General features: G+C 46.1%; 1 protein-coding gene across 1 annotated transcript in view; it reads right to left on the minus strand.

Annotated features, from left to right (window-relative positions):
- COL6A6 (collagen type VI alpha 6 chain) overlaps positions 1-27,163 on the minus strand; it is an 858,285-nt gene that overhangs the window by 143,853 nt on the left and 687,269 nt on the right. The window contains exons 28-29 of the mRNA XM_069646627.1: positions 4,982-5,017; positions 2,770-2,832 (exon numbers count right to left, since the gene is read on the minus strand). Of these exons, the coding sequence (XP_069502728.1) occupies positions 2,770-2,832; positions 4,982-5,017 (99 nt within the window). The remainder of the gene's footprint in view (positions 1-2,769; positions 2,833-4,981; positions 5,018-27,163) is intronic.

A 27,163-nucleotide genomic window follows, 5' to 3' on the forward strand; every position in this document is an offset into this window, starting at 1 on the left:
CGAGGACTCTGAGAGATGTCGAATGCACGTTTTACTGGTGTACTAATTGCACTTTTTCTGAAAACGAGCACCAATGCCACAGGCGTTTCTCGACTCAAAAAGAAAAAAATTACTGCTGCCGGGTATCGGGAGAAGGGACTACCCTTCTCCCTTTTCCAGGGTGGCCGTTGAAAGTTTTTGTAAATAAAAATAAACAAACCAAACGGCCGCCATGGAAAGGGAGAAGGGACTAGAGTGCCTTCTCCATTTCCATGGCGGCCAGTGGAGGTGGAACCCGGAGCTGCGGCAGTGATTCAGAGCCTTGTTGTTCTGGTAAGGCTCGGGCTAGGGCCAATGAGCTTGCTGTTTTCCAGCTCATTGGGCCTCATTACGAGGTTGGAGGTAGCCATGGCACTATAAGCGCCATGGCTACCTCCAAACTCGTTCCGACTCCGCCCTGGTGAATGGAGCAATTACTGGTCCATTCCAAGGTTGGCAGGACCGGTAATTCCCCATTCACCAGGGCCCTTCCCCATTCCCATTTGAGCCCCTATAGGGCTCAATGGGGATGGCGCTAATAACGGTACCGCAAATTGCAGTACTGTTATTAGCTCCAGAGTCCCTTTGCGGGTCCCGTCCTCAACGCCTGGAAAAACCAGGCGTTAAGGGAGGACCCGCAAAGGGAACTCGTAGTAGGGCGCTAAGGGATTACCGGCACTGGTGCCCTTACCGGTGCTGGTAATCCCTTAGCGCCCACCTCGTAATGAGGCCCATTGTCCCTCACCGGGTACTAATTCTTAATATACCTGAATTGAGAGGAACCTGTTAAAATGTAACGCCTCACCAAAGGGACTTCAAAAATGAACATTTTACTTTATGGAATATTGATGTTTATCCCATTAATTGTGTTTCATTTTTTGTTGTGTATCGTGTATCAATCAAAAATGATCATGTGTTTGTTTTCTAGGTGAACTGCTTTGCTTGTGCAGTCAATTGCGATCATTGTTTTGCAAAAAGCAGAACATCTTTTTTTTAAAAAAGAGATGTAGCACTTCAACATGTTTTGCTTTGAGACTGCGTAGCTTGGCCTTGGCCAGCGAACAGAGCACGGAAATGCTAGAGTGTGGCCCGACCCAAATAAAGCCAAGCTAGCACACACTGGATACAAAGAATGAGCCCACACCTTTTAAGGCTCCTCTGATCTCTGGCACTGGGGGTCTGATGACTGGGAGGAAACGCTATGGAATACATTCATGTGTGCTCTGCTCAGGGTTGCAGTAGATGGGCTTCATGTGTGGTGAACCAGGGCCTTAATAAGGAGGTGGAGCTTGCGTCTCTCGGCCGGCAAGTTGTTTGCTATACTGTGGGTCAAAGCTCAAGTCGATCTCGCGCTAGCTGCTTGGCTCAAGCCAGACCGAGCTTTGGTTAGCTCTCCAGTGTCAATGAGTAAGTGAATGTGTGAGTGATTGCAGAAAGGGACTTGCCTAGTGTCATGTTTGTGCATGTACATATACAGAAGATACTCGGACAAGCAACTTGAGGAAAAGGTTTGTGCCTTGCTGGCAAGACAAGAAGATGCCAAAAACCGATCTCTCCACAACAACATCCGACTTTGTGTGTTCCCCCAAAGGTGCCTAAAGAAGACCCAGAGAGCCATGTGCATGGTCTCTTCTTGAAGCTTCGTGCAGGTGATCCAGAAGTAGAAATAACCCTGGATCACCCACACAGTGTGTTCTCTAAATTTCAGCAAACATAGAATATGATCCCAGATTTCCTCATCAGAGTCAACTTGTTTCACCCCAAAGAATGCATTATGGCAAAAGTAAGAGGGACGACACGTTCAATTTTCTCTTTTAGCAGGCGAGGAGTTATCACTTGCAGTTAAGGTACTGGGATTCACATCCCGATACGTCACGGCGGACGGTGGCTTACAGGGATAGAGCATTTGCTTCACACCGGATTGACTACAAACTGGGACAATTATCTTCAAACAGCAGAAACAAAGTGCCTACAAAATAACGATGAGGCTTTGCTTAAATCCAGTACAATTACGCATGGTCTATCCACCAGCTCTCAGTTTTGTTAGAGATATCTTCTAGCTCATGGGTGCCTAATAATCCTGTTTTGGGCGGCTGGATGGTACAACCATTTGACATACAGTCCTAACATACACAAAACAAATCACTTGACTGCAACTTACATGTGGCCCAAATGGTGTTTTCTTGGGTTAGGTTGTCAGAATCAACTTTTACAAATATTACAAATAGACGTGCCTTCAAGCAAGTCTGACAACTCAAATGCTCTTGGCGGCGTGCCCGCCGTTGCCCAGTGTTGGAAAACTCTCAGGCACTCAACTGTAAAGACATGGTGGTCCAGGCTTTGGAATGCATTAGCGATGGACACACAAACAGCAACACTACAGCGTGCATTGATACACATCGACGTGGTTATTACTTACATAGTTTGTATGGAAATTGAATGATTTAGATGCAGTACGAAGGTTGAAGTTGGTGAAATCATTTTCTCTGCTTTCAATAGGTTCTCAATTGTGGAGACTTGCAGAGAAGGGCATTTGGCCGTACGAGGGTGAGAATGGGATGACATCAAGGTATTGGCGGGCCACATGTATTCCCTGCTGTTGAATTTTGGTTGTAATGGGAAGGCTTGACATTCTGTTAACTTACATTGATTCAATGTGTTCATTTTGTTCATATGTTTGGATTTATGGCAACCAACCAAGATCCACAATAAAACTCTACAATAGAAAAAACCACAATGCTCAATATGTACCGTCATTCCCTGGCGGCCCTTCATCCCAGCATCCCCCGGAAGGCCAGAATCACCACGTTCTCCCTACACAAAAAGAGAAAAGAAAATGTCCTTACAGTTGTCAGCGATGGAGAGACTGGTGGTGAAGTTCAGAGCTCTTCATTCTGAGGCCCCTCCCCCTTCTCCTGTTTCACTCAGAGGGGTGTGGCTTACTTAGACTGGACAGGATTGGAGGGCGCTTCAAATCTATCTCTCATCCAGCAGGCAGTGCTTGTGGATATTGGGTTTCATTACTAGTTTGGCGGTGCAGCAAAAAGTGGCGGTACATCCATGCTGCCACCTTTTAGAGACTTTTACCACACTACCAATTTCCGAGGTCTGGGGTAAAGTGGCAGCAAGGAGCTGGAGGAAATTCTGCCACCATATCAGACTAAGATGGAGAAATTGCCATGGGGGGAATTTCCACTCTCTGTAATTCCTCTAAGATCTCTGTGGAGTCCCATGGGCTCCAAAATAGGAATTAACACCACGAAGCTGCCACTTGTGTATTTAGCCTGTTTCCAAGTGGTGGTAATGTTAATACAGTGGTGGTAATGTTGATAAAGTCTGGCAGTAATTACCACCAAATTCCTAATGAAGCCCAATAAAGTGTGCTTGTGTATTGCACATGGAGAGACACAACGAAAGGAGTGTGATGTCATAATTGTTATAGATATTTCTATAAATCCTGGGGCATTGTTCTACCCACAGCAACCATGTATTTCTGTGTCAGTCGTGCCTGTGAAGGCATGTGTTACAGTGTGGCTTATAGGTAAGGCATGCTTATTTTCCGATAGTACAAAGATCTGACATAGGGTTGAGACAACAGAGGGAGTGGAATAACTCTACAGAAGAAGACAACCTATTGTTAAAGCAGGCAGTAACAAAGTGATGGATTCGTACATAGCAATGATGAACAGTGCCTCATGGGAACTGAGGTTGAAGGATACTAAACGGGAGAAAGGACATGAGGGTATGATATCACATTGCACCATTACGAAATCTCCACCTGGAACATACCACTGGGCCAGAAGGAGAGCCACTGATTGGAGGAGGCACTGGGGTGGAGCTGGAGAAATGTAGCTACGCTGAGCAGGTAGATGGTGTTTTGGTTGGTAGCTGCTGAGAAGGCCATCGATTTCAGGGAAGATATTGGGGGCTGTACGCTCTGTGAGAAATGATAGGCTTAGTGCAGGAGTTGGTCCTCAATGGAGCTATTGCGAGAAGGACCATGATTGACAGGGAGCGTCAAATCAATAAAGAGAGGTGTAATCTATAGCAAAAGCATGAAGCAAAGCCAGCGCAACCTAGGGGAGAGACAACTATGCTCCCCCAACTAACACCAGAGTAGAATGGAGACCCCTTGCTGATGCAGCAGGGATGGCCAGGATCCTCCTCACCCCAACGTTGTGCGGATGCAGGCTAACTTCTAGTCTAAACATTTAGGAAACCCATAGTATTCTTGGAAGACTAAGTAGCTTGTGTGCTTGAGGAGGACATTTGCACAGCCTTGCAGGGTATGCAGAAATTCAAAGAGGAAACTTCCCTAAAGGATGAGAAGAAAATGTTACTGAAGGAGGAGACAGGGGGGGTAGAGACTGTGGCACTAGGGAATGAGAGGAAGAGCCATAGAAAATGTGGGAATGAAGGAGTAGAAGAGGGGTAGCATTTGGTGCACTGAGGAAGGATAGCAGAGGGGTAGAAACGATTGCGCTTAATGAGGGGAGGACGAGAAAGGTGGGTAGAAACTGTGGTGCTAGAGAGGGAGAAAGGTAGAATTTTGATAGTGACATTTTCAAGAGGAGGGGTAGATACCCTGACAGTAGAATAGGAGGAAGGGTTAGAGGCCCCTCCAGTAAACGAGGAGGAGGGATAGAGATCTGGGGAACGGGATTGTAGGAGATATGGGTCACGGGAGATGAGGGCACTTTTTCTTTATTTTTTACTTCATTTATTCTTTTAAAGTGCATATTTGGTTTACAATTTAAACCCTATATACTACTATATTGCTTAAATAAGGACAAAGAAAATTGCCAACAAATTATAAGTCATAAACACATTATTGATAACGATTTACAAACAATTAATCGTTGGTTTCATTCTATAGGGCCCTTTTTTTAAAAGGTATATTGAAGGTACACCGTCAGTCCCAAATCCTTTCAGAAACGAAACAGCAAAGACTCGTTTGTTATACCTTTGATCCGCTGTATCCTGGAACTCCTTCTGCACCCTGCAATACAAATCCCACAACATGGCACTGTCAGTTTTTAAATAAAACAATAGAATCAAGTTTGCGCCAGGTGTATTATGCCATCCAGGTGAGTAAAGTGACTTGCAAGTAAAATTACATAGCACTCCCATAACACACGTACATGTCATTGCCAGTGCAGGGTCAAATGGAACCTTATCTTCCATCCTTCTGTAAACTGTGCCATCCTTTGTGCAGAGTATATCATTGGCTCTGGCCTACCTGGCAATAGGGCATTGCTGATGGTCTGGCCCCAGAATGGGCCACTTTTGTAGGCCAAATTGAGTCCACGTGATGACTGATTGTATTGTAAAGCTGATAGTTCTGACCAATGTTTCTGTACCAATGTTTTTTTAAATTGACCAATTGCCACACATTATCCCCGAAATGCCACTCCTGGTGTTATCCAAACAACGTGCCCTGGAAAGTCATTAATCATGATTGTGGGCCCCTTTATTTGTGGACTGGGCTTAATTTTTCATTCCATCTGACTGTGGATACTTGACTGTACCATGCGCTTCACTTAAGTGATATATGCCTGCTGTTAATTGAGCCTTAAAAATCGTCTCGGGAGGATAGCTTTGGGGCAACGTGCTCGCCTTGGGAGCAACAGAGGTTCGATCCCCGGATCAGCGCTTAGAAGTCTCTGGGTATTAAGCATGTTATAAATAACCAATTAAAAAATAGGAATGTCAAGTGGATTGGAAGGTGACTGTGGCATGCTGTGAAAATGATGGTCATGTCATGCTAATAACTAGATTCGTTCAGTGGCACAAGACTTAACAGGAAGAAGATGAATAATGTACCCCTCCCTGCTCCTGCATTACAGGTGAGGCCCAACTAGTCAGGGGCCTCCAGTTTGGGCCTAGGCCCATGTATGTCCTGGGATGCCGGGTCTCTTCGGGGCAACATTTTGCAAGAGGCCCACCTTCTTGTCAGTTTCGACACCCAAAGGGGGATCACTGGTTAATATGCCAAACAGCCACCTGCATGAGAACTTACAGGCGAGATGAGGCCGCCCTTGCATCAGCCCTTCCCCCCATCAGAAGGCTGTGCCATGTGGTGACAGGTGACCTGTACCACATGTGAAAAAATAATATACCATGAAGGTGAAAAGTCAACCTCTTACATCAAGTTACTAGCCAAATGGGAGGGATGTGTAACCTTCGAACCTTAATGTATGTGAAACAATGTTTCTCACCAAAAGGAAAGACCAGAATCTCTAAAGTGGCAGCTGTAGCAGAGCAGTCAAGCTGGTAATGAACCACTGTTCGTCCACGCAGTTAACCAAAGAAAACGCCCATGGCGGTATGCTGAAAAAAGTACCTTTTATTATATATTTATAAATAGATTCACTATCAGGAAAAAATAAGTGCTGTAGTATAAATATAAACATAGGCGCTCATGTTCCATGTGGGCGGTAACGTTCATGGTAACCGGAAAAGCCTTCAGTGTGGCTTTTACGACTTCCATTAACGCCACCCGCCATTTTGAATCATGTGTATGGTGGAGAGGAGGTGTGGAATGCAACTTGTGTTTCCGCTGCTCCCTTCCTCTCCGCCATACAAATGATCCAGCATCTGCACCACCATGGATTTTCATTTGGAAAGCCCAAACACTTTGTCAGAGTATGCATGCCAAAATTCCCAGGGGGTCCCAATGTGACAAGAGAGATAGCTCAAGTTACACAGGTCGACACATCTCAGGGTCACGGTGATAACGTTGGTTGGTCTAAGCCTGTCCAACTAAAAGGAACGTTTCTGGCAGAGATTCTCTATGGACAGAAGTAGATACGCTTCCGAATTTATGTCCCCAAAATAAGTGAAGCCTGTCTGCTAGGGTGTGAGGTTGCAGAGGTCCTAGAGGGTCAAAACGTTGCCTTTGGAGTGTATCTGGAAGATGTGGTCAGCAGGCATTGGAAACTATTTCAAGGAGTAGGCTGTTTGATGGGACACCAATAAGACTCTACATTGGTGAAACAATACAGCCCGTGCCATTTCACCGAAGGGATAAAGTAGAGCAAGAACTGGAGAAACTGGGGCATGAGGATATCATTGATTGGGTGACCGGCCGTACACCTTGGGTCTCCTCCACTGTGATCATCTCCAAGCCAAAGCAGTAGGCATCCTACACACGCGTGGACATGCACCTCCCAAATAAGGCCATAAGACGGGAGAGAGAGCCGACTCCCACAATTAAATTGAGGAGTGTGTCGGCAGGACTCCCAAGGGAGCTTAACATTAGCGATGACTTCTTGATCTATGCTGCCACCAACTAAGAACAATTCGAATGCCTTACAACCAGGTCACAAGACCAGGGATTGACATCCCATACGGAAGAATGTGAGTTCCTCTGCACACGGCGTGAATTCTTTGGGTTTGCATTTCACGCAGGCTCAACGTCTGTGACATCCATCTGAGAAACCATTAATTCCCTCCTGCCAAAATAGAGAAGTGGTTGCTGCAACTCCAGGAGCAATAGGTCACGAACCGAGAGTGGCAACCCGGTGGACAACTTATCATGACACCCCAGCATTAGAACAGAGGAGCAATATACAGAAGAGTTCGCTCAAAATAACACATGTGCGTGAAAACTGAGATGACCATTCCCATATCCACGACATTACAAGTACAGGCCGATGCATTGGCATCTGATGACTGCTTTAGGATGGTCATCGAGGCTGTTAGGACTGATGGTGTACTGCATCTGTAACACCGTTGCATGGCTGAGGCCCAGGCAGTGCAGCAGAGTCTGTGGAAGATCTGTAATCTCTGTATAGTGGTGCAGTCTGCTCTTGTACCCAAGGTGTTGGACTAGACCCCTAAGTGAAGTCAGGGCTCCACAAAGACCCAAGAGATACTGAGGGAAAAGGTGTGACTTTCCAACCTTGAGTACTCATTGGGCCTCATTGAGAGGCTGGCGCTAACCAATGGCGCTATTAGCGCCTTGGTCGGTGCCGGACCCATACCGGCACCGCCCTGGTGGAATGGGAAATTACCGCCCTACTCCGAGTTGACCAGGGCGGTAATTTCCCATTCCCCAGGGCTCTTCCCCATTCCCAAATGAGCCCCCATAGGGCTCAATGGGAATGGGGAAATTGCAAATAACGGTGACCGTACTTTACGGTCACCGTTATTGGCTTAAAAGCCCCTTTGCGCCCTCGTTAAGTAGGCGTTAAGGACGAGGGCGCAAAGGAAACTCGGAATGTGGCGGTAAGGGATTACCGATCGGTCTCGTTAATGGTAACCGGTATCCCTTACCGCCATACTCGGAATGAGGCCCATTGGATGACCTAATACAGAAGTGTGTGCTGTCAAGCATCAGCACCGTGCAAACACCCTCCACAGATTGAATCCCCTGAGGTGTGAACTCCAGGACACATCTAAGAATAGATGTTGGCACCATTAACACTGGCCAGCACTTTCCCACCATCACCAATCACTGGTCTCTCTACCTTGAAGTGGGCTTTGTTCATTCCACAGCTGTGAGTAAAGTAATACCTGCTCTTAAGAAAAGCTGTTTGCTGCACATAGTCTTCCAAAGGAGATCAAAACTGACAATGGGCTCCCTTTTCAGGGGAGGGAGGTCTAGGAGTTTTTGTCATCAATGAGCATAAGGCATAGGTGAATAGCACCATTGTGGTTGAGGGCCAGTGGAAAAGTGGGTCATTTTATGCGTATCGTTAATAATTTGCTCGAACGCTCCCAAAGGCAAGGCTGCTGTACCAGCAGGTCTGTATATATCTTCATTGGGGCGTACCACAACGCTCTCCACTCATCCATGGGTTTGTCCCCAGCTGAGGCACTCAAGCAGAGATGTCTGAAAGACACTCTCCCACTTTATCCAACAAGAGAATTTCAAAGCATTGATAATGATGTGGTCAGGGGCAAGGCAGAGGCTCACAAGGCAAAAGTAAGTCTCCACCAATATATTTTTGCAACCAACTTTAAAAGAGGTTATCAACTATCGCACGCTGGCCAAGGAACGTAGGCCAGTCAACAAGCCTGTTTTAACTTATGAGCCTCAGCTGTGGAAAGTCACCAAGCATGAATGGTAATGGACCAAAGAGGCTCTCAAACTGTCACCAGACATGCTATCACTTTTGCATTTTGAGAAATCTCAGTCAATTAGACTCATTCGGGAGAGTGAATATTTGGAAAGATGGGGAACCTTTAATGATCTGTATGGGGAGGTGTAGGTGAGGGAATTGTAGCCTTCAGGTAGATATTAGTTGGGGTTAGGAGGGTGGGAGGAGATGGTGTGGTTTTATGTTTAGTCTTTGTGATATATGTTGTCTTGTATCTTATTTATTGAATCTCGAGGGAGGGTATTGTTATGATATTTAATTTTTTTTTTATTATCAATGATTATTATAGAATGGATAGATTGGTTTTCCCATAATATTCACCTATGTATTGATTGTGATGTTCGTGGAATAAAACTAAATAAAGAAAAAAAAAAGAAAAAAAAAAGGAATCCAAGTTTCTTTTGTAATGGAGGTCCCAGACATGACCTGCACTCCTGCCCCACAGATCGAGCTACCAAGAAGGTACTCACCTAGATACGTGACGTATGAGGAGCAAATGAACCAACAAAGAGCCGCACTGAGACCCTGCTCAGTATACATCAGAAGATCCATACCGGTTGAAGCACCCATAATCAGACAAACCCGGGCAGCACGGTACCATATTAGACAGCCATACCAGCCTCTGATACGAAATGAGGAGTACCCACACACGGTCCACGAAGAGACCCCAAAGGCCTTAATGGAAGGCCAGTGGAAATGACACAAGGGCCTGAACAGATCTGAGAATGAACAAGAGCAGCTATCGAAGATAACACGCCAGTGAGAGTTACTACGAAATTGAATGGAATGTACGCAGAGAAGAGACAATGTTAAAACATAAGGAAATTATGGATTTTTGTTAATCCGAAATAAAGAATTTACCTACCTAAAAAAAAACTAAAAAAAAAAAAACATAAGGAAACGGTGCTACGAGACAAGATGGAAGCAACTGTCCTGTTCAACGTTTGTAAATAGGCTTGAAACGCAAGATGCTGAGAAATCGATACTGCCTGCAATGCTTAGTAGAAGATAGAGCGGCGAGCGCCAACCATATAACTACCTCAATAAGGCACATATTACAAGTGTGACTCCATTTTGTGAAAGCAGAAAGGTACCCAGGCGGCCAGAGGCCTGACAGGCTAAGTTTCGAAACCCAGCCAAAGGCAGGAGAAGGAGCGCAATCGAAACTCAGCAAAGAGCGGCTCAGGCTTAGGAAATCGAGGTCAACCAGAGAAGGGGAGGAGAGACTCCAACTACAGAGCATACCAGGCCGTCCGTGAAGGTCAAGATAAGAGAGGCCCATGCAGGTGGCTACGCTGACACAGAACTAAATGCACAAAAGGCTAGAAGCTGGAGCAGATTCACGGTGAACCAACACGTGACCAGCCAGGCGCGAGGATGCCATAACTTTTCCTGATAAGAGGCTACAGTTCCGAGGCCATACCCAGCCAACTACTTGACACATAGCCCTAAAACACTGATTGATGGAAAGGAGGAAGGGTGAATCTTGGGGCACTAGGCACCTGGGTGTCTATTCTGCATGCTGCTAATTAAAGTGGAGATTTATGTTTAGGGGTGTAACTTGCTCAATCACAATGGACCATGTAATCTAGGGTCCTATAGACACTGTAACCAATGAGACGTCGTACTCATAGTGACGTCAATCACGTGTGTTGTAGAGGGATAGGTATAGATGCCCACCCCTCATAGAAGAGTTATCCAATCCACATGCTTTATTTCTCTATACAGATATGGCACCTATACTTAAGTTACCTTTCCTAACCAATCATATTGCATGATGATTTTTTATAGAAATTAGACGTCAGAGATGACGATGTTAGCCTATAAGAATTGATGTTCTACCAAAGTTCACGGAGGTCGGAGCGAGACCGGTGATCGCACTACAGCTGATTCCCATTTGTTTCCCTGTTTGATGTATGTATCATTAAACAGACTTTCTTTTGCCAAACTACTGAGTCCTCATTATTGAGTTGTGTCGGAGTAAGTGAATCCTGCACCCCCTGTCCTCACAAGGTGCAGCTATCCTGTCTTACATGTTCTTGAAGGTGAGCGCTGACCTATGGGCCCGTCAGCGAATTCCTCTCCTCGTGAACACTTTCCACATCTAAAACGGGGATACTCACTGCAAGAGGACTCGGCTGATCAGCATGAAGAGCCACCTGCAGATACTGTTGGAGAAGATGACAATTCAACGTAAGAGCTTGGCGATTACCCTTGAGCAGGGAAACCGAGGATGCCAGAGGAACACTGACTTCGGTATCCAGAGTAAATTCAACTTCTACCAGGTATGCCTGGAGAATGGCGAGGACTCCACCCTAGTAACTGCATTAAAATCACAACCCAGATAGTCAACAAAGATATGTTATGGTAGATTTTGTGTGGTCCTTCATTATTTGTATTAGTACCCGGAGAGAGTCAAGCAGAATATAAAACACATTCTGATTGGCTCTCGCCCAATCGTTACCGGGCTAAGAATCCCTCGGCTGGGATTTCCTTGCTTTGTCCACAGCGGGGGGCGTGGCTACTGTAAGAGGATACAATTCAACACTACAGCTAAATCAATGCCTAGTCTGGGGTACTGAATGGAAACCCTTATTGATATATCTTTATGTCCAGTTCATGAGTTCTGGATGACTACCCCTATATAACACCCCTCTCTTGGAGTCCCCCTGACCCTACTGAGCCAAGAAGTAGTTCTGTTTTGCAAGTTTAAAAGGTTTATTTGAGAATTTAAACAATATATATATATCACACTTTTATAATGAATTAATAATTGAATATCACACTTAATCTGAGCAGTAATCAATAATGGATAGTCTGGCACTAGCACACTTCTTTATAATCAATGATGAGTGGGTATAGGATGGATAAGATAGCAACAATACTTTTATGGTTTCAAATAGATGCAATGTGGAATGAAAATGCAGTACAGAAAATAACTTGATAGGATTTCAGCAAAAGACAATGTAATCACTTTCTTGGACAATTCACCCCCCTTTATGCAATGTAAGGAGATGAAGATGAGAGCACACAGTTCTTAGGAATGCAATCAAATAGAATTCAGTTCAATTCCTCCCCAGCAGCTTATGCAACAGATAGGAGTTTTGAAACACAGGCAAAATGCTTTGAATATGGTGACAATGCAGTGAGAAATATGCTGAAAATGCTTTTAATTCCCTTCAGGAGGTTCAGGGTGAGTGGTATCTAGTTACTATTAGTTCAGGCTCACTCTAGCAATGATTCAGGGATGGTTCTCAAGAGGCAAACGAAATTTAGCAGTTCAGGCAAAAGCAGCTATTTTTTTACAAGTAAAGAAATCGGGCCAAATCGCAAATCGCGGCAAAATTCGCGAATGCGTGAATCGTGACTGCGGAGAAATTATAAGGAGTAGGAAGTCGGGTATAGGCTTGTTGGAAAGGTAAGATTCTGAGCTTTCAGAGGAAAGTTAACCCAAGGTCCTAGCCCAAACGGTTACAGAGTTATGAACGATTTTGTGAAGGTTGTTTTTCGGATTTGAAATTTTAAAAGTTCAAAGAGACAGGTTTACAGCTTGCAGCTAGAAAATGACAGGTGACAGCTTTGCAGCTGCAGAATTGACAAATGACAGTGGTGCAGCTTTACAAAATAACAAGTGACAACTTCTAGGAGGCAGTTCTGGTTAGATTAAAATAGTTTGGATTAGATTATTTTAACTAAGAGATTGGTACTGCACAGTTCTGCTAGGTACTCACAATATATTTTTGAAATAAGCCTCGCCACGGATCTGGTCAGGTTTTAGACTGGACTCCGGTTCTGGTCTCGGCACTTCACAGTGATCTGGGTCAGCTCTGCTCTGCTGGTCTAGCCTCTCTGGATTCTGGATGTAACACTGCTTTCTGGGTACTGCTACAGGTTCTGGAGATTGATGGATTTGAAGTCTGGATCTCTGGATGTGAAGTCGTCGGTCAGCATGCTCCGCAGCAAATGGAATTGAATGTCTCTACCTGTCCCAGCAGTCTCTTTTTATGTGTTTTGAAAGTGGGCGTGTGCCTGGGCCTAGCTAAGCCTGCCCCTTTCTACTTGTCATTGGCCCAATTCTCCCCTCTCCCATGATTGGGGGAAGGAAATGTGAGTCAGAGTGATGCTGTAGGTTTTATGGGTCAGAGGATCCTCCCCTGGTCAGTTTGCCCACAAATCTATATTTGATTCAAATACATATTGCACAGATACACAGTTGTTTAAAATTACATGCACCCATCACATATCACATGAGGTATACTCTGATCAAACTCTGCTCTTCCTGGAGGCTTGCATTCAAAAATGGCAACTTATTTTAGATTTTAGTAGGTTATGCAACCTTGGTTCTTCATAAAAAGGTGTACACATATACACAGGCTGTCCATACCTACTCCAGTAAATTCCCATATCTCTAGCTTAAACACAGAGTATGTGGTGTCAATAAATAGCAGGGTTTTGCCCCAGAACATCACACAAATTGGAGTTTGGGCTTGAATCGAAGGTACATTTTTTAAATTAAGGCTCTCTAAGTTATACGTTCCTGTCATTTGATTACAAAGAGTTATCAGTGTTTCTGTAAAATATATATTTTGCTTTCAATTCAGTTCTCAGAGTGTTGGAATCCGCCTCCAAGACTTGGGTGGGTCAGTGACCATGCCTCTGCTGGCAGGCAGGCCTTTGTTGACAGGAAACAGTCAAAATCAACATATTCTATTCAAGTGCAAGAGCCTATTGTGTGGTCTCCAGGAGGCTGAGGTCAGCAGACCAGGGGGTCACTTTGCATTTGGTTATTATGACCATGTGATATCCTGGGCTGTGGTGTGAATCTCTTGAGGTGAGAGGGTTTCCCAGGCTTCTGGCCTCTGGGAACAGCAGGTGGCTAATTTTTGATTAAAATGCAGCCTTTGAAGTCAGCTGTGTCAAATTCCTTTGTCAGCAACTGCACTCAGTTCTCCTGTCAGAGTTTAGACCGCTAGCGCCGCCTTGAGGATTTTGTTGGTACTGCATCCATTTTTGGGATCTTTCTTGGATTAATGCATTCCAAACAGGAATGGTTCTTACATGGTAGTAAATAATCCTTGCTTAACATTGTTTTGATGGGGCTCTTTACAGTAAAATGGTTATGTGGAACCCCACAAAAGGGTTGAATCTTTAAAGTGGTCCGATGAGCCACGGTTCCAGCAACTGTTTGACATCAGTAACAGTGGATTTTTTTTAACAAAGATCTTTCTTTACACTGGTGGGTGGCAAGTTAGGTAACCATTTTGGTGTGCGCACAAACTGCGTGGTTCTCCTGGATTCTGGCGCACATGTGGGCTTTTTGGTCATCTTGGATTTTCTAAGCCCACAGCACCAAATAGTGCAGCATGATAGCTCAAACGTGGGCCAGGACACCCAACAAAGCCCCCCCACACGACTGCACTTTGAATTTGAGTCGATGGGGAGATGGGTGCACAGAAGGTGATGACCCACGCACTGGTATGTCTGCATAATCTTCTTCCAATTCTGCAATGGCACAGTTCAGCATCTTCTCCTCCCTCCAGTCGATCAATCAGTTCTCCTTGCTGGTCTTGAAGGGAGGATTGGGCGGTACCCCGGGCCACTCGGGTCTCTGCTCCTGGTCTCCAGATCGTCCCCCTTGGCCAGTCTCCAGGTTTTCTTTCTCCTAGGACGACAATGGAAGAGCGGCAATTCCTATTCATGGACATTTCTCCCCCACCATTGATATAGTGGGGTGGCATATATATTTTAGAACTCAACAGATATGAACATGCACATTTTTTTTAATTAAGAGACAGGAACACATAAACCTGAGAAACACAGAATTTGATAGGCTATATGTAGGATCTTTTAGGGTTGGAATTGAATTACTCTGGAGCGGTACCCTCTGGGATTACCGAGGACTCCTCCAGTTGCTGCAAAGTGTGCCTGGGATGGCAACACTTCAACTGGTTTATGTGGACCCACTTGTCTTCCCCCTCTGCCAAACCGCCTTTAGGGATGCGGATCTTGTAGGCCACAGGGGAGATCTTGTCTATAATCTCAAAGGGTCCCTTCCATGTAGGCAAGAATGTTCGCTGTTTGTCCTGGTTCCTTTGGAAATTGTATAGATAGGCACGATCACCCACCTTATATTCCTTTCGGGTAGTTTTGAAATCATAGTGGGTCTTCATACTCTCGGCTGATCTTTCTAGATTCCGCTGAGCATAGGCAAAAGCATGTTGAAGGTGTTTCCTAAAATTCTCCACATACTCATGAGTAGTGGAGGCATTTATTAAGGTCTGCTCTTGGGTCCTGTAGAGCAAATGCTGAGGAAGCACCATCTTGCGTCCAGTCATCAACTCAAATGGTGGCATTTTGGTTGCAGATGAAGGGGTAGATCTGATGGCCATTAGGACCAGAGGTAATCGGATATCCCAACTTGGCCCAGAATCTGCCACAAACTTCTTTAATATGCTCACAATGGTTCGGTTATATCTCTCTACTGCCCCAGAAGAAGCTGGCCGGTAAGAAATATGTAACTTCCTCTTGACCCCCAGTATCTCCCACATCTTTGTCATTACTTCACTGGTGAAGTGGCTACCCCTGTCTGACTCAATCCTTTGAGGTAGACCAAAACGGGAAAAGATGTGGTTAATCATCAAGGCAGCTGCCGTTTCTGCCTTGCAGTTTGGGGCTGGGAGACATTCCACCCACTTGGTAAACAAGCATGTCACAGTCAACATGTACTTATTCCCCCTAGCGGAGCGAATCACGGGGCCTACAAAGTCGATTTGTAAATCTGACCATGGGAGTGTCATTCCCCTCTTTTGGAGAGGCGCCCGGTGTGTGAGGGATGTTGGCTGAAATTGTGCACACACAAGACAACCCTTCAAATATTGGTTGAGGTTCTGGCCCATGTGTGGCCAGTAGGCAACCTCTCTTAAGATCTCAAGTGTTGTATGAAACCCCCTATGACCGGCGGTAGCCGCATCATGGGCGTGACTTAACATCAGGCTTCGGAAGGAGGTAGGAACCACCCACTTATCATGGCCAGCTTGGGATTTCCTTACCAACAAACCGTCTTGGATCCGAAAAATTTTTGGACATTTCATCAATACTCTAAGGTCCTCTTTCCCGTTGTAATCGGTATCCGTCAGGGGAAAGTTCTCAGGGTCCTCAATATGTTGGTAAAATTTACCAATTATTGGATCCCCCTTCTGAGCGGTAATCAAATCAGCATCAGGGGTCTCCTTACTCCATTGTGCAATTGAAAGATCATTGTGAGCATTTGTCTGGGACCTAGTGATAGCAGTGACCTGGATTTCCCCCAACAGGGACTTAATCTCAATTAGATCCCCTTGGATGGCCCCGGTTTTGGCCAGCTGATCAGCTAAGTCATTTCCAGTTTTATCTGGTCCCTCTACTTTGGAATGACCCTTGATCTTATTCCAATAGATGGTCATCTCATTCGAGGTGACCAGATCATCAATGTTTTGGATCAACTTCCCATGTTTCAAGGGTTTGTTGTTAGCACATAACATGCCTCTGGTTTTCCAATTAACCAGGTGCTCCACGAACCCGTTCCGTACATAATCCGAATCTGTGATTATGACCAGTTCGTGGAGTTGATGCTGGACAGCAGTGAGGATGGCCTGATGCACAGCCATCAATTCTTTCACCTGACTACTTCGGGGACCAATTTTGTATCCAGCGGAGGGTGCTGGGGACTCATTCACCCATGCATTCCCTACGCCAGCCACCAGTTCTTTCTCCCCGTCTTTGTCAACACGGTAAGAGCATCCATCCACATAGACAGTGGGCATTCCCTCACACTTGTCCTCTTCAAAGACTTTGTGTGGGGAATTAAGGTATGCCTCCATGTTGTCCTTGATTTTTAGACTTTCGTCCTCCAGACAGTTTTCTCTGGCACAATCATGCAAGTCAGCCAGACCTTGCACAAGGGGACTCTTCTTGTTTTGGCCATATCTGACCTCCACAGGAAAGCCTTGCATTGACAGAATCCAGGAAGTAATTCGGGAATTACTCACATTTCCGGCCCGGATTCTTTCACTTTGGAGATATTGCAGAGGCTGGTATGATGTGTTCCCCCTGGATAAACGGGCGGTAATTCTTCAATGCCCACACCGTTGCCAGGAGTGCCTTCTCACAATCGTTGAATTTTTCCTCCACAGAGGATAAAGTTTGCTCGCATAGGAGATTACTTTATTGACCTTGGGCCTCATTACGACTCAGGCGGTAAGGGTTTTATGGCGGCGTAAACAGCGCCGACCCTTACCGCCTGAGTACGAGGTCCCTTAGCGCCATGGAGGATTTAACACCTGCTTTTAGCAGGTGTTAAAATCCATGGTGCTAAGGGACCATGGAGTTAATTACGCCGCCGTAATTTACGGTGGCGTAATTAACGCCTTCCCCACTCCCATTATGCCCTATGGGGCAAACATGGGAATGGGGAAGGGTAAATGGGGATTGGGGACTTACCGCCCCGCCAATCTCGGAATGGGGCGGTAAGTCCGCCAACCACCATGGCGTAAACGTAGTTTACGCCATGGTGGTAAAGTCACGGCCCAGGCGGTAACTTACCGCCTGGGTCGTAATGAGGCCCCTTGTCATGCTTTTGGTATAATACTGCCGTCAAGCACGTATTAGAGAACCCTGTCTCCAGGAAGAACTCCTTGTTTCTGACAGGGTAAGCTAGGCAAGGCGCTTGTGAGAGGCTTCTTTTGAGTTGTCTTACTGCCTCGGATTGTTCTGGACCCCATTCCCACTTGACCCCCCCCTTTCAGGAGATGAATCAGGGGTCTAGTGATCTCTGCGTAGCCCTCAATGAACTTTCTGCTGTAATTAGTCAGTCCAAGGAGGCTCCTTAGTTCCCGCAGAGTTGTGGGGTTTTTCAGTTTCTGGAGTGCTTCCACTTTCTTTTCTTGGGGACAGAGACCCTGAGGAGTAATCTCATGCCCCAAGAAATTAACACGGGTTCTACACCACTGTGCTTTCTGAAAGGAAAGTTTTGCTCCGGCGGCCCTCAACTGTGTCTGAACATAACAGATCTCGGCTATGTGTTCCTCCACAGATGAACTTTTGATGAGGACATCATCTACATAAGCCAGGTTACCCCTCGCACCCAGGTCGGGCATGGCCTTATTTAGGAAAATGTTGAATTCATTGCCGGAGTTGAGGTATCCGAACGGAGTCCGGGTCCATGTGTACTGCTGGCCCCCAAAGGTAAAAGCCAGTTTGTATTGGTCCTCCCTACTGACAGGCACGGTCCAGTATCCATTGGTCAGGTCTATTGCTGTGAATACCTGTGACCCCTGAATCTGGGCCAGCCCTTGGTCAATGTAGGGCAGAGGCCATCGGGAAGTATGGACCCGTTTGTTGAGCTCCCTGAGGTCGGCGCAGAGTCTCCACTGGCTGTTTGGCTTCAATATTCCCAGCACCGGGTTATTGAAGGTGCTGTGAACTGGACGGATTATTTCCCGGGATTCCAGGTTCTTAATTATTTCAGTAAGGGACTCCATTGATGCGAGAGGCAAGCGATATTGCTTCACAAACACTGGAGTCATTCCAGGGTCCGTGGGGATTGTTGTGGTGTGGATGTCGGTGCGACCACAGTCATATGAGTCTACCGCAAAGAGATCTTGGAAATCCAAGAAAACTTGTTTCAACTTTTGCTTCTGTTCCAGAGTCACACAGGCATCAGCTAGGTTGACTCTCTTCCACCATCTGCCTGAAACCTGGAAAGACTTCTGGTTTGGCTATCTCAGCGGCCTCCTCCAGCTGGGTGGAGAAGTCCCTGGTCAGAGTGCTGATTTGGACTGGAGGCCTCAAGTGGGAAAGGCAACCCTCCTGGACCTGGAAAATCACCTCATCCCTCCTGAAGTCACAAGTCACATCTTCCTTACCATAGGGGCAGGAAGTGTACACCAGGAAGTTCCCCTCATGCCGGGTAAAAATCCTGTCTGGTGTTGTATTGGCCTCACTGTCACTGTCAAAACAGTCCTTGGGGATTGGTCCTAACAGTTCATTTCCTAGATCAATGGAAAAATGTCGGTCATCAACCGCCATTCCAATAATGGTGCCTGCGGCTAGAGTAATACTCTTTAAGTCGCTGTTATCGACCTCTATTTGAATGGTGTCATGTTCTATGTTAACTAATGGTGTTGGGTTTACCCCTAACCCTTGCTGTCGGAGAGAAGCATTTAGATGTATGTAAGCATCAGGGTTTTTCAAATGTTGTCCTCTTTTAACTTTCACTTCCAGGGAGAATTGTCAGATCCTTTCTGGGATGGTGACTTCCTCTTTAATCTGAATTTCAACTGCATAAGGTAGCAATTGAGCTGACCTAAATGCTTTTTCTGAATCATCAAAGCCCATGGGATTATCCACTAATCGGGACCAAGCTTTGAAGTTTATTAGGTCCAAACTAATGGCAAAACGATTGAGAATGTCACTGCCTAAGTAAAAGGCGGCAGTGACGTCTCGCACGACCCAACAATTATGGACTATGCTCTTGTTGCCAATGGAGATTTTGAGCATACACCTGCTTGGCAGGAGCTGTTTGGAATTAGGTGCTTCCAGGTCCATTTCCCATTTGTCTATCAGTTTGAATGTGCGAATGGCTGGATCTTTTGGGAGTTGGCGGAACATGGCTTCGCTGATGAAGCTCTTACCGTTGTTCACACACACTCGAGCGAGAACAGAGTCCTTCCCATCATTTAATTGGACAGGGATGAACAACTGCTCTGCAATTTGCTGAATATCAGCCAGGCTCTGAGCTGATTTCACATCTTTCTGGACTATAGGAGTGGGAGTTTCTGATTGTGGATTAGTAAAGAATTTCAGGGTGTTTCCTTCCAATGTGGAATACCACCTTAAACTGGAAGGAAGGTTGATTTTCAGAAATAGAGAGGACCTCCCATCACCAGTCTGTTGTCCTACTGCTATTACTGTCACGTCTGGGATTTGGTTGTTCTGGAAGTGAAATTCTACTTGGTCAGATTTTTGTTCAACCATGTGGCAGGTGCCGTTTAAACTAACATGGTTGACACCATAATTTTATTGGTCGGCTAGTCTGGGTCCAGAGGACCTTGTTTACACAATCTATTAGGGGTGACAACCTTTTCAGGAGGTCATTCCCTAGTAAACAAGGGGTGCCCTCTGGAGTCACTACTATGACCGGGTGTTTCACCTTGTGTCGCCCAATTTTAATGTCCAAGTCTGCAGTCCCCTCAACGGGAATTTCCTTCCCGTCAAAGTTCTGCAGTTGTCCAGGAAGAGAGGTGAGAGGAATTCGGTAATTCTCCCCCCTTCCTGCATTTAGTTCCTCAAAGGCCCTTTTGGACAGAAGGGTAGCTTGGGATCCAGTGTCCACCAGTGCCAAAATTGTACCCTGCCCCTGTACTTGTACCGGGGCATAGTATCTTCCCTCCTTCTCCTCAAGGGGGCACAGATAATGCACATTTTTGGACAACTGGTGGGCTAACCTTCTGGTTTTGGACATTGCTAGAGAAGAGATTTGGGCAGAATTCTGTGGAGAGCCTAGGGAATCTGAAAGAAAAAGTTGTCAACTGGAGATCAGAGCCATCGTGGGTTCCCCTGGTTCTGGTTCTGGGCCCCCCCACCCTTTTTGGAGGCAGTCACCAGGATGGGTTTGAAGCAGGGGATTTCGGTATTGTGGGTTCTGGGATGAGATGATGGGCGGCGGTAGCTCAGTCTCCATATCTCCCCAGTCTGAATTGACATCCCTTGGGACCCATTTTTCCTTGGGAGGAGTTCCCCCATCTCTGAAGGAGAAGATCCTTTTCCCAGGATCTTCTGAGGATCCCTCTCCCTCAACTTGGAAGACCTGTACCTCCTCCGCAAAGTGGGTCTGTTTGGGTCCTTTGTTTCTCCTACCCCCCCTCTGCTCCTTGGGAGGCAGGCTTTCCAGGGCAAGAGATTTTGTTTCCGGTTCCTGGTTTTCCAGGGGCTGTTTACAAGTTGGGAAGGAAGCTTCCTCCAAGGCTTTACACCCCCCTTCCCCTTGTGCCTCCTCCCTGGGAACCGGTGGGTTATCGAGGTGCTGCCCCCGTCATTGTTCTGGAGCACCAGGCCCGAGTTTGGGGCATTCTGCGGTGACATGCTCATCTGAGGGTTCTGTTGAGCCCTCAGTATGTGACCCAGATCTCGTGCCATATTTTGGACCTGGCGCTCAAGTTGTGAAACCCGCTCAGGCTGATACGGGGCTCTATTTTCTCCCCTGGGCTGATCCCTGGAAGGGTAGCTATCCCTTCTCTGGTAGTACCCCTGGTTGGGAAGATTTTGGTACCCCTCCACCCTTGGCCTCCCCTCTCCCGGATTAGGTTGTCTGGGCTCAGGGAATTGGGGAAAGAAGGATGGATGATTTTGGGGGCTGGAAATTGGGTGGATACCTGGGGAAAAAGTTCTGCCCAGGGTTTGGAGAATTTCTGCCCCCCTGTGGGAAGTTAGGAGGGAAGTTCCCCGGGTTGGGTGTCTGGTTGGATTCCCCCCCTTGGGCTGGAGGAGTCCACACATAACCCAGGATGGGTCGATTACCCTTGTAGCGGGGACTTACATAGTCAGGAGAGCGAGGGACCCCATTTGTGGGACTACCTCCTCGACTCCCTGTCTGTGACTGGCCCGAGGGATTTCTGGGCTTAGGATTATTAGGTGCAGGTAGGTTTTTAGGCCCCCCATCTCAAAGTCTAAAACGGGGGCAACCTTTACCTCTGCCACCTTGGCAGCAGCAGGGCTGCTGTTGGTTTTGGGGTTTTTGGGCGCATTATTTTTATTTTCTATGGGCTTCTGCACCTCATAGATCCGGGTAGCCTGTTCAATGACCCAGCCTAAAGATCTTTTCTTGTGAAAACCTCTCACGAGCTGGGTCATGATGTATTTGGGCAAAGCATGGAAAAAAGTATTGATAAATTCTCTGCTGTCTGTGCGCACCCTTCTGGTGGTCTGCGCAAAAGCACGCTTTAATTCTTGCACAAACTCTTGTGGGGCCTGACCCTCCCCACACTGCAAATTGTAGGCTGCCTTGCGAGCCTCTTGGGGATTTCTGTGAACAGAAAAATGTTTTAATATGGCCGTCCTATAGGTGGACCACCTTGAATGATTTTGGTCCTCCAGCCCCGCAAAGAAACTGGAGTACTCTGGGGAGAATGTCCACTTTACATATTGGATACAGCTTTGGCTGTCCTTCAAATGAAAAGTCTCCATCATTTGCTCATAGAGCTCCAAGTGTTCCCAAACAGAGTACTTGGCGTTCTTATGATAAGGCGTGATGACACTCCTGATTGCCTTAATCTGTTTCAATGGGTCCTTAAGCAAGGCCCTTTTTGCCTTATTGGCCTTTTTGGTTCAGGTAACCCTGGTCCATTCATCCTCTGACCCAGAGGTTCCTGTCTGATCTTCCAGGTTTTCCCGGATTCTGCGAGCCTGGGAATGGCTGGCAGAATGTGGGGACCTGGTCTCCTGTGTCCTGCGCCGTTCAGAGGAGTCTTCAGATTCCTCCTTGCTGCCAGGATTTGATGGGTATCCCCCCACTGACCTAACTGGGCAGAAGTTTTCAGGATGCCCTTAATGGGCTCCTTAAGGGCATCCTGAAAACTGGGGTTCCCCACTAAATTGCACTGTGCTTGGGTGCCCATACCCGGATGCCCGCCCCTCCATTCCTGGGAGGTACTGGCCTATGGGCCCCATGCTTCTGGCTGGATAGTAATATGCCATCGCTGTGGCCCGGTGCTCATGTGCGCCAGGGGAAATGGGGGTGGCAGAGTCCAGGGACTGAGAGAGATAAAGGCCTCTGGTACTAGGGCTCCTGAGGTTATGCTCAGGAGTTTCCCTTTCCCAGCGAACCTGGTCTCTATCCGCCCCTGCTCCCTGTTGCAATGCAAGAGCCTGTGCCTTCAGTTCCTCAGTTCAGGCCTTACTAGACTCTATCAGTCTCTCCTGCATCGCTACCTGTTGTTGGGGCCTATCATTGTGCTGGCAGAGAGCCTCATTCTCTCTCTGCATTTCCTGATTGGTCCTGGAGCACTGGGCCAGTCTTTGCTGCAGGAGGGTTACCTCCTGAGTCCCATCCCTACTGGCCTGCTCCTGTCTTGCCAGAGCCTCCTCCATCGTCCTGGTGTGCTCTAGCAAGTCCTGGTGTTCTTTTTGGAGGTCACCCAGTCCCTGGTGGGCCAGGTGATTTTCTTCCATTTTTCTTTTTAAGTGGAAGACTTCCTGGCCTAAGAAAGGTGTCCCTTTCCTGACTAAGAGTCTGCATCTGTGCCGTCAGGTCGTTCCTTTGCCTTTGGAAGGCACCAGCTTTCTGGCGCTCCTGATCAAACTCTGCCTGGGTATCCAGGTCTTTCAGGATCAGTTTATTGCTCTCCTCTTTCTCTCTGTCTAGTTGGATTTGCAGGGTGGCTACCTGCTCTGTGCATGCCCTGTTGAAATTGATCTGTTGCTCCAGCTTTTTCTGGCTCTGCAGTAGGGAGTCCAAACTGTCTTGGCGTTCCTTCTGCAAAGCCAGAATTCTGGTATCCTGGTCTGTCTTTTCCTGTTGCAGTATATCCATGTCCTCTTTTATTTTAATGATATACTGCCTACTATCATTTTCTGACTCCTGGCTCCTCTGCAGCCTCTGCTCAGAAGAGACCAGGTCAGATTGGACCTTCTCTAATGCCATCTGTCGCCTATTTGCCAGATCTTGGCTTTCAGTACATTTATCCTGCATGTCTCCCATATATAGGTACAGGTATGCCACTATCCTGGAAATCTTATTGTGTTCATCTTTGGCTTTAGGAGCCATATATAGTTCACTCAGGGCCACATGTAATGGACCCTGATCTCTCCATGTGTCTGACCCTGTTTCAGTGACCTGTTGCGCGATGGCCTGCAACCAGACCGTTTGGTCCTGGTGAGTCCACTCACCTCTCACAAATAGCTTATGTAAGAGGTGCTCCCTCGCTATTTTCATGTCTGCCAAGGTCGTCATTCTAGAGATTGATCTCTGTCCTGACTTACATAAATTAGTATTTTATTTTTTCAAAACAGACCTTTTCCTTAGAGTGTCCCTTTGAAGAGTGCTTTACAGCGTAAAACAGCGTGGTGATCCGACCGGATGTATGTATCCCGTCAGTTAGCACGCTGTATTAAGCTGCACAAGTGATAGATCTAACCCAAACGTCTCGCTCGAGCCCCCAATTTGTAAGAGGATACAATTCAACACTACAGCTAAGTCAATGCCTAGTCTGGGATACTGAATGGAAACCCTTATTGATATATCTTTATGTCCAGTTCATGAGTTCTGGATGACTACCCCTATATAACACCCCTCTCTTGGAATCCCCCTGACCCCACTGAGCCAAGAAGTAGTTCTGTTTTGCAAGTTTAAAAGGTTTATTTGAGAATTTAAACAATATATATATATCACACTTTTATAATGAATTAATAATTGAATATCACACTTAATCTGAGCAGTAATCAATAATGGATAGTCTGGCACTAGCACACTTCTTTATAATCAATGATGAGTGGGTATAGGATGGATAAGATAGCAACAATACTTTTATGGTTTCAAATAGATGCAATGTGGAATGAAAATGCAGTACAGAAAATAACTTGATAGGATTTCAGCAAAAGACAATGTAATGACTTTCTTGGACAATTCACCCCCCCCTTTATGCAATGTAAGGAGATGAAGATGAGAGCACACAGTTCTTAGGAATGCAATCAAATAGAATTCAGTTCAATTCCCCCCCAGCAGCTTATACAACAGATAGGAGTTTCGAAACACAGGCAAAATGCTTTGAATATGGTGAAAATGCAGTGAGAAATATGCTGAAAATGCTTTTAATTCCCTTCAGGAGGTTCAGGGTGAGTGGTATCTAGTTAATATTAGTTCAGGCTCACTCTAGCAATGATTCAGGGATGGTTCTTAAGAGGCAAACGAAATTTAGCAGTTCAGGCAAAAGCAGCTATTTTTTTACAAGTAAAGAAATCGGGCCAAATCGCAAATCGCGGCAAAATTCGCGAATGCGTGAATCGTGATTGCGGAGAAAGTATAAGGAGTAGGCTAGGCTTGTTGGAAAGGTAAGATTCTAAGCTTTCAGAGGAAAGTTAAACCAAGTTCCTAGCACAAACGGTTACGGAGTTATGAATGATTTTGTGAAGATTGTTTTTCGGATTTGAAATTTTAAAAGTTCAAAGCGACAGGTTACAGCTTGCAGCTAGAAAATGACAGGTGACAGCTTTGCAGCTGCAGAATCGACAAATGACAGTGGTGCAGCTTTACAAAATAACAAGTGACAACTTCTAGGAGGCAGTTCTGGTTAGATTAAAATAGTTTGGATTCGATTATTTTAACTAAGAGGTTGGTTCTACACATTTCTGCTAGGCACTCACAATATATTTTTGAAATAGGCCTCGCCACGGATCTGGTCAGGTTTTAGACTGGACTCTGGTTCTGGTCTCGGCACTTCACAGTGATCTGGGTCAGCTCTGCTCTGCTGGTCTAGCCTCTCTGGATTCTGGATGTAACACTGCTTTCTGGGTACTGCTACAGGTTCTGGAGATTGATGGATTTGAAGTCTGGATCTCTGGATGTGAAGTCGTCGGTCAGCATGCTCCGCAGCAAATGGAATTGAATGTCTCTACCTGTCCCAGCAGTCTCTTTTTATGTGTTTTGAAAGTGGGCGTGTGCCTGGGCCTAGCTAAGCCTGCCCCTTTCTACTTGTCATTGGCCCAATTCTCCCCTCTCCCATGATTGGGGGAAGGAAATGTGAGTCAGAGTGATGCTGTAGGTTTTATGGGTCAGAGGATCCTCCTCTGGTCAGTTTGCCCACAAATCTATATTTGATTCAAATACATATTGCACAGATACACAGTTGTTTAAAATTACATGCACCCATCACATATCACATGAGGTATACTCTGATCAAACTCTGATCTTCCTGGAGGCTTGCATTCAAAAATGGCAACTTATTTTCGATTTTAGTGGGTTATGCAACCTTGGTTCTTTATTAATAGTTATACACATATACACAGGCTGTCCATACCTACTCCAGTAAATTCCCATATCTCTAGCTTAAACACAGAGTATGTGGTGTCAATAAATAGCGGGGTTTTGCCCCAGAACATCACACAAATTGGAGTTTGGGCTTGAATCGAAGGTACATTTTTTAAATTAAGGCTCTCAAAGTTATACATTCCTGTCATTTGATTACAAAGAGTTATCAGTGTTTCTGTAAAATATATATTTTGCTTTCAATTCAGTTCTCAGAGTGTTGGAGTCCGCCTCCAAGACTTGGGTGGGTCAGTGACCATGCCTCTGCTGGCAGGTAGGCCTTTGTTGACAGGAAACAGTCAAAATCAACATATTCTATTCAAGTGCAAGAGCCTATTGTGTGGTCTCCAGGAGGCTGAGGTCAGCAGACCAGGGGGTCACTTTGCATTTGGTTATTATGACCATGTGATATCCTGGGCTGTGGTGTGAAACTCTTGAGGTGAGAGGGTTACCCAGGCTTCTGGCCTCTGGGAACAGCAGGTGGCTAATTTTTGATTAAAATGCAGCCTTTGAAGTCAGCTGAGTCAAATTCCTTTGTCAGCAACTGCACTCAGTTCTCCTGTCAGAGTTTAGACCGCTAGCGCCGCCTTGAGGATTTTGTTGGTACTGCATCCATTTTGGGATCTTTCTTGGATTAATGCATTCCAAACAGGAATGGTTCTTACATGGTAGTAAATAATCCTTGCTTAACATTGTTTTGATGGGGCTCCTTACAGTAAAATGGTTATGTTGAATCTTTAAAGTGGTCCGATGAGCCACGGTTTCAGCAACTTTTTGACATCAGTAACAGTGGATTTTTTTTAACAAAGATCTTTCTTTACACTGGTGGGTGGCAAGTTAGGTAACCATTTTGGTGTGCGCACAAACTGCGTGGTTCTCCTGGATTCTGGCGCACATGTGGGCTTTTTGGTCATCTTGGATTTTCTAAGCCCACAGCACCAAATGTTGCAGCATGATAGCTCAAACGTGGGTCAGGACACCCAAC

The sequence above is a fragment of the Ambystoma mexicanum genome, chromosome 2q (assembly GCF_040938575.1).
Source record: "Ambystoma mexicanum isolate Mex_15411 chromosome 2q, UKY_AmexF1_1, whole genome shotgun sequence".
Classification (NCBI taxonomy): Eukaryota; Metazoa; Chordata; class Amphibia; order Caudata; family Ambystomatidae; genus Ambystoma; species Ambystoma mexicanum.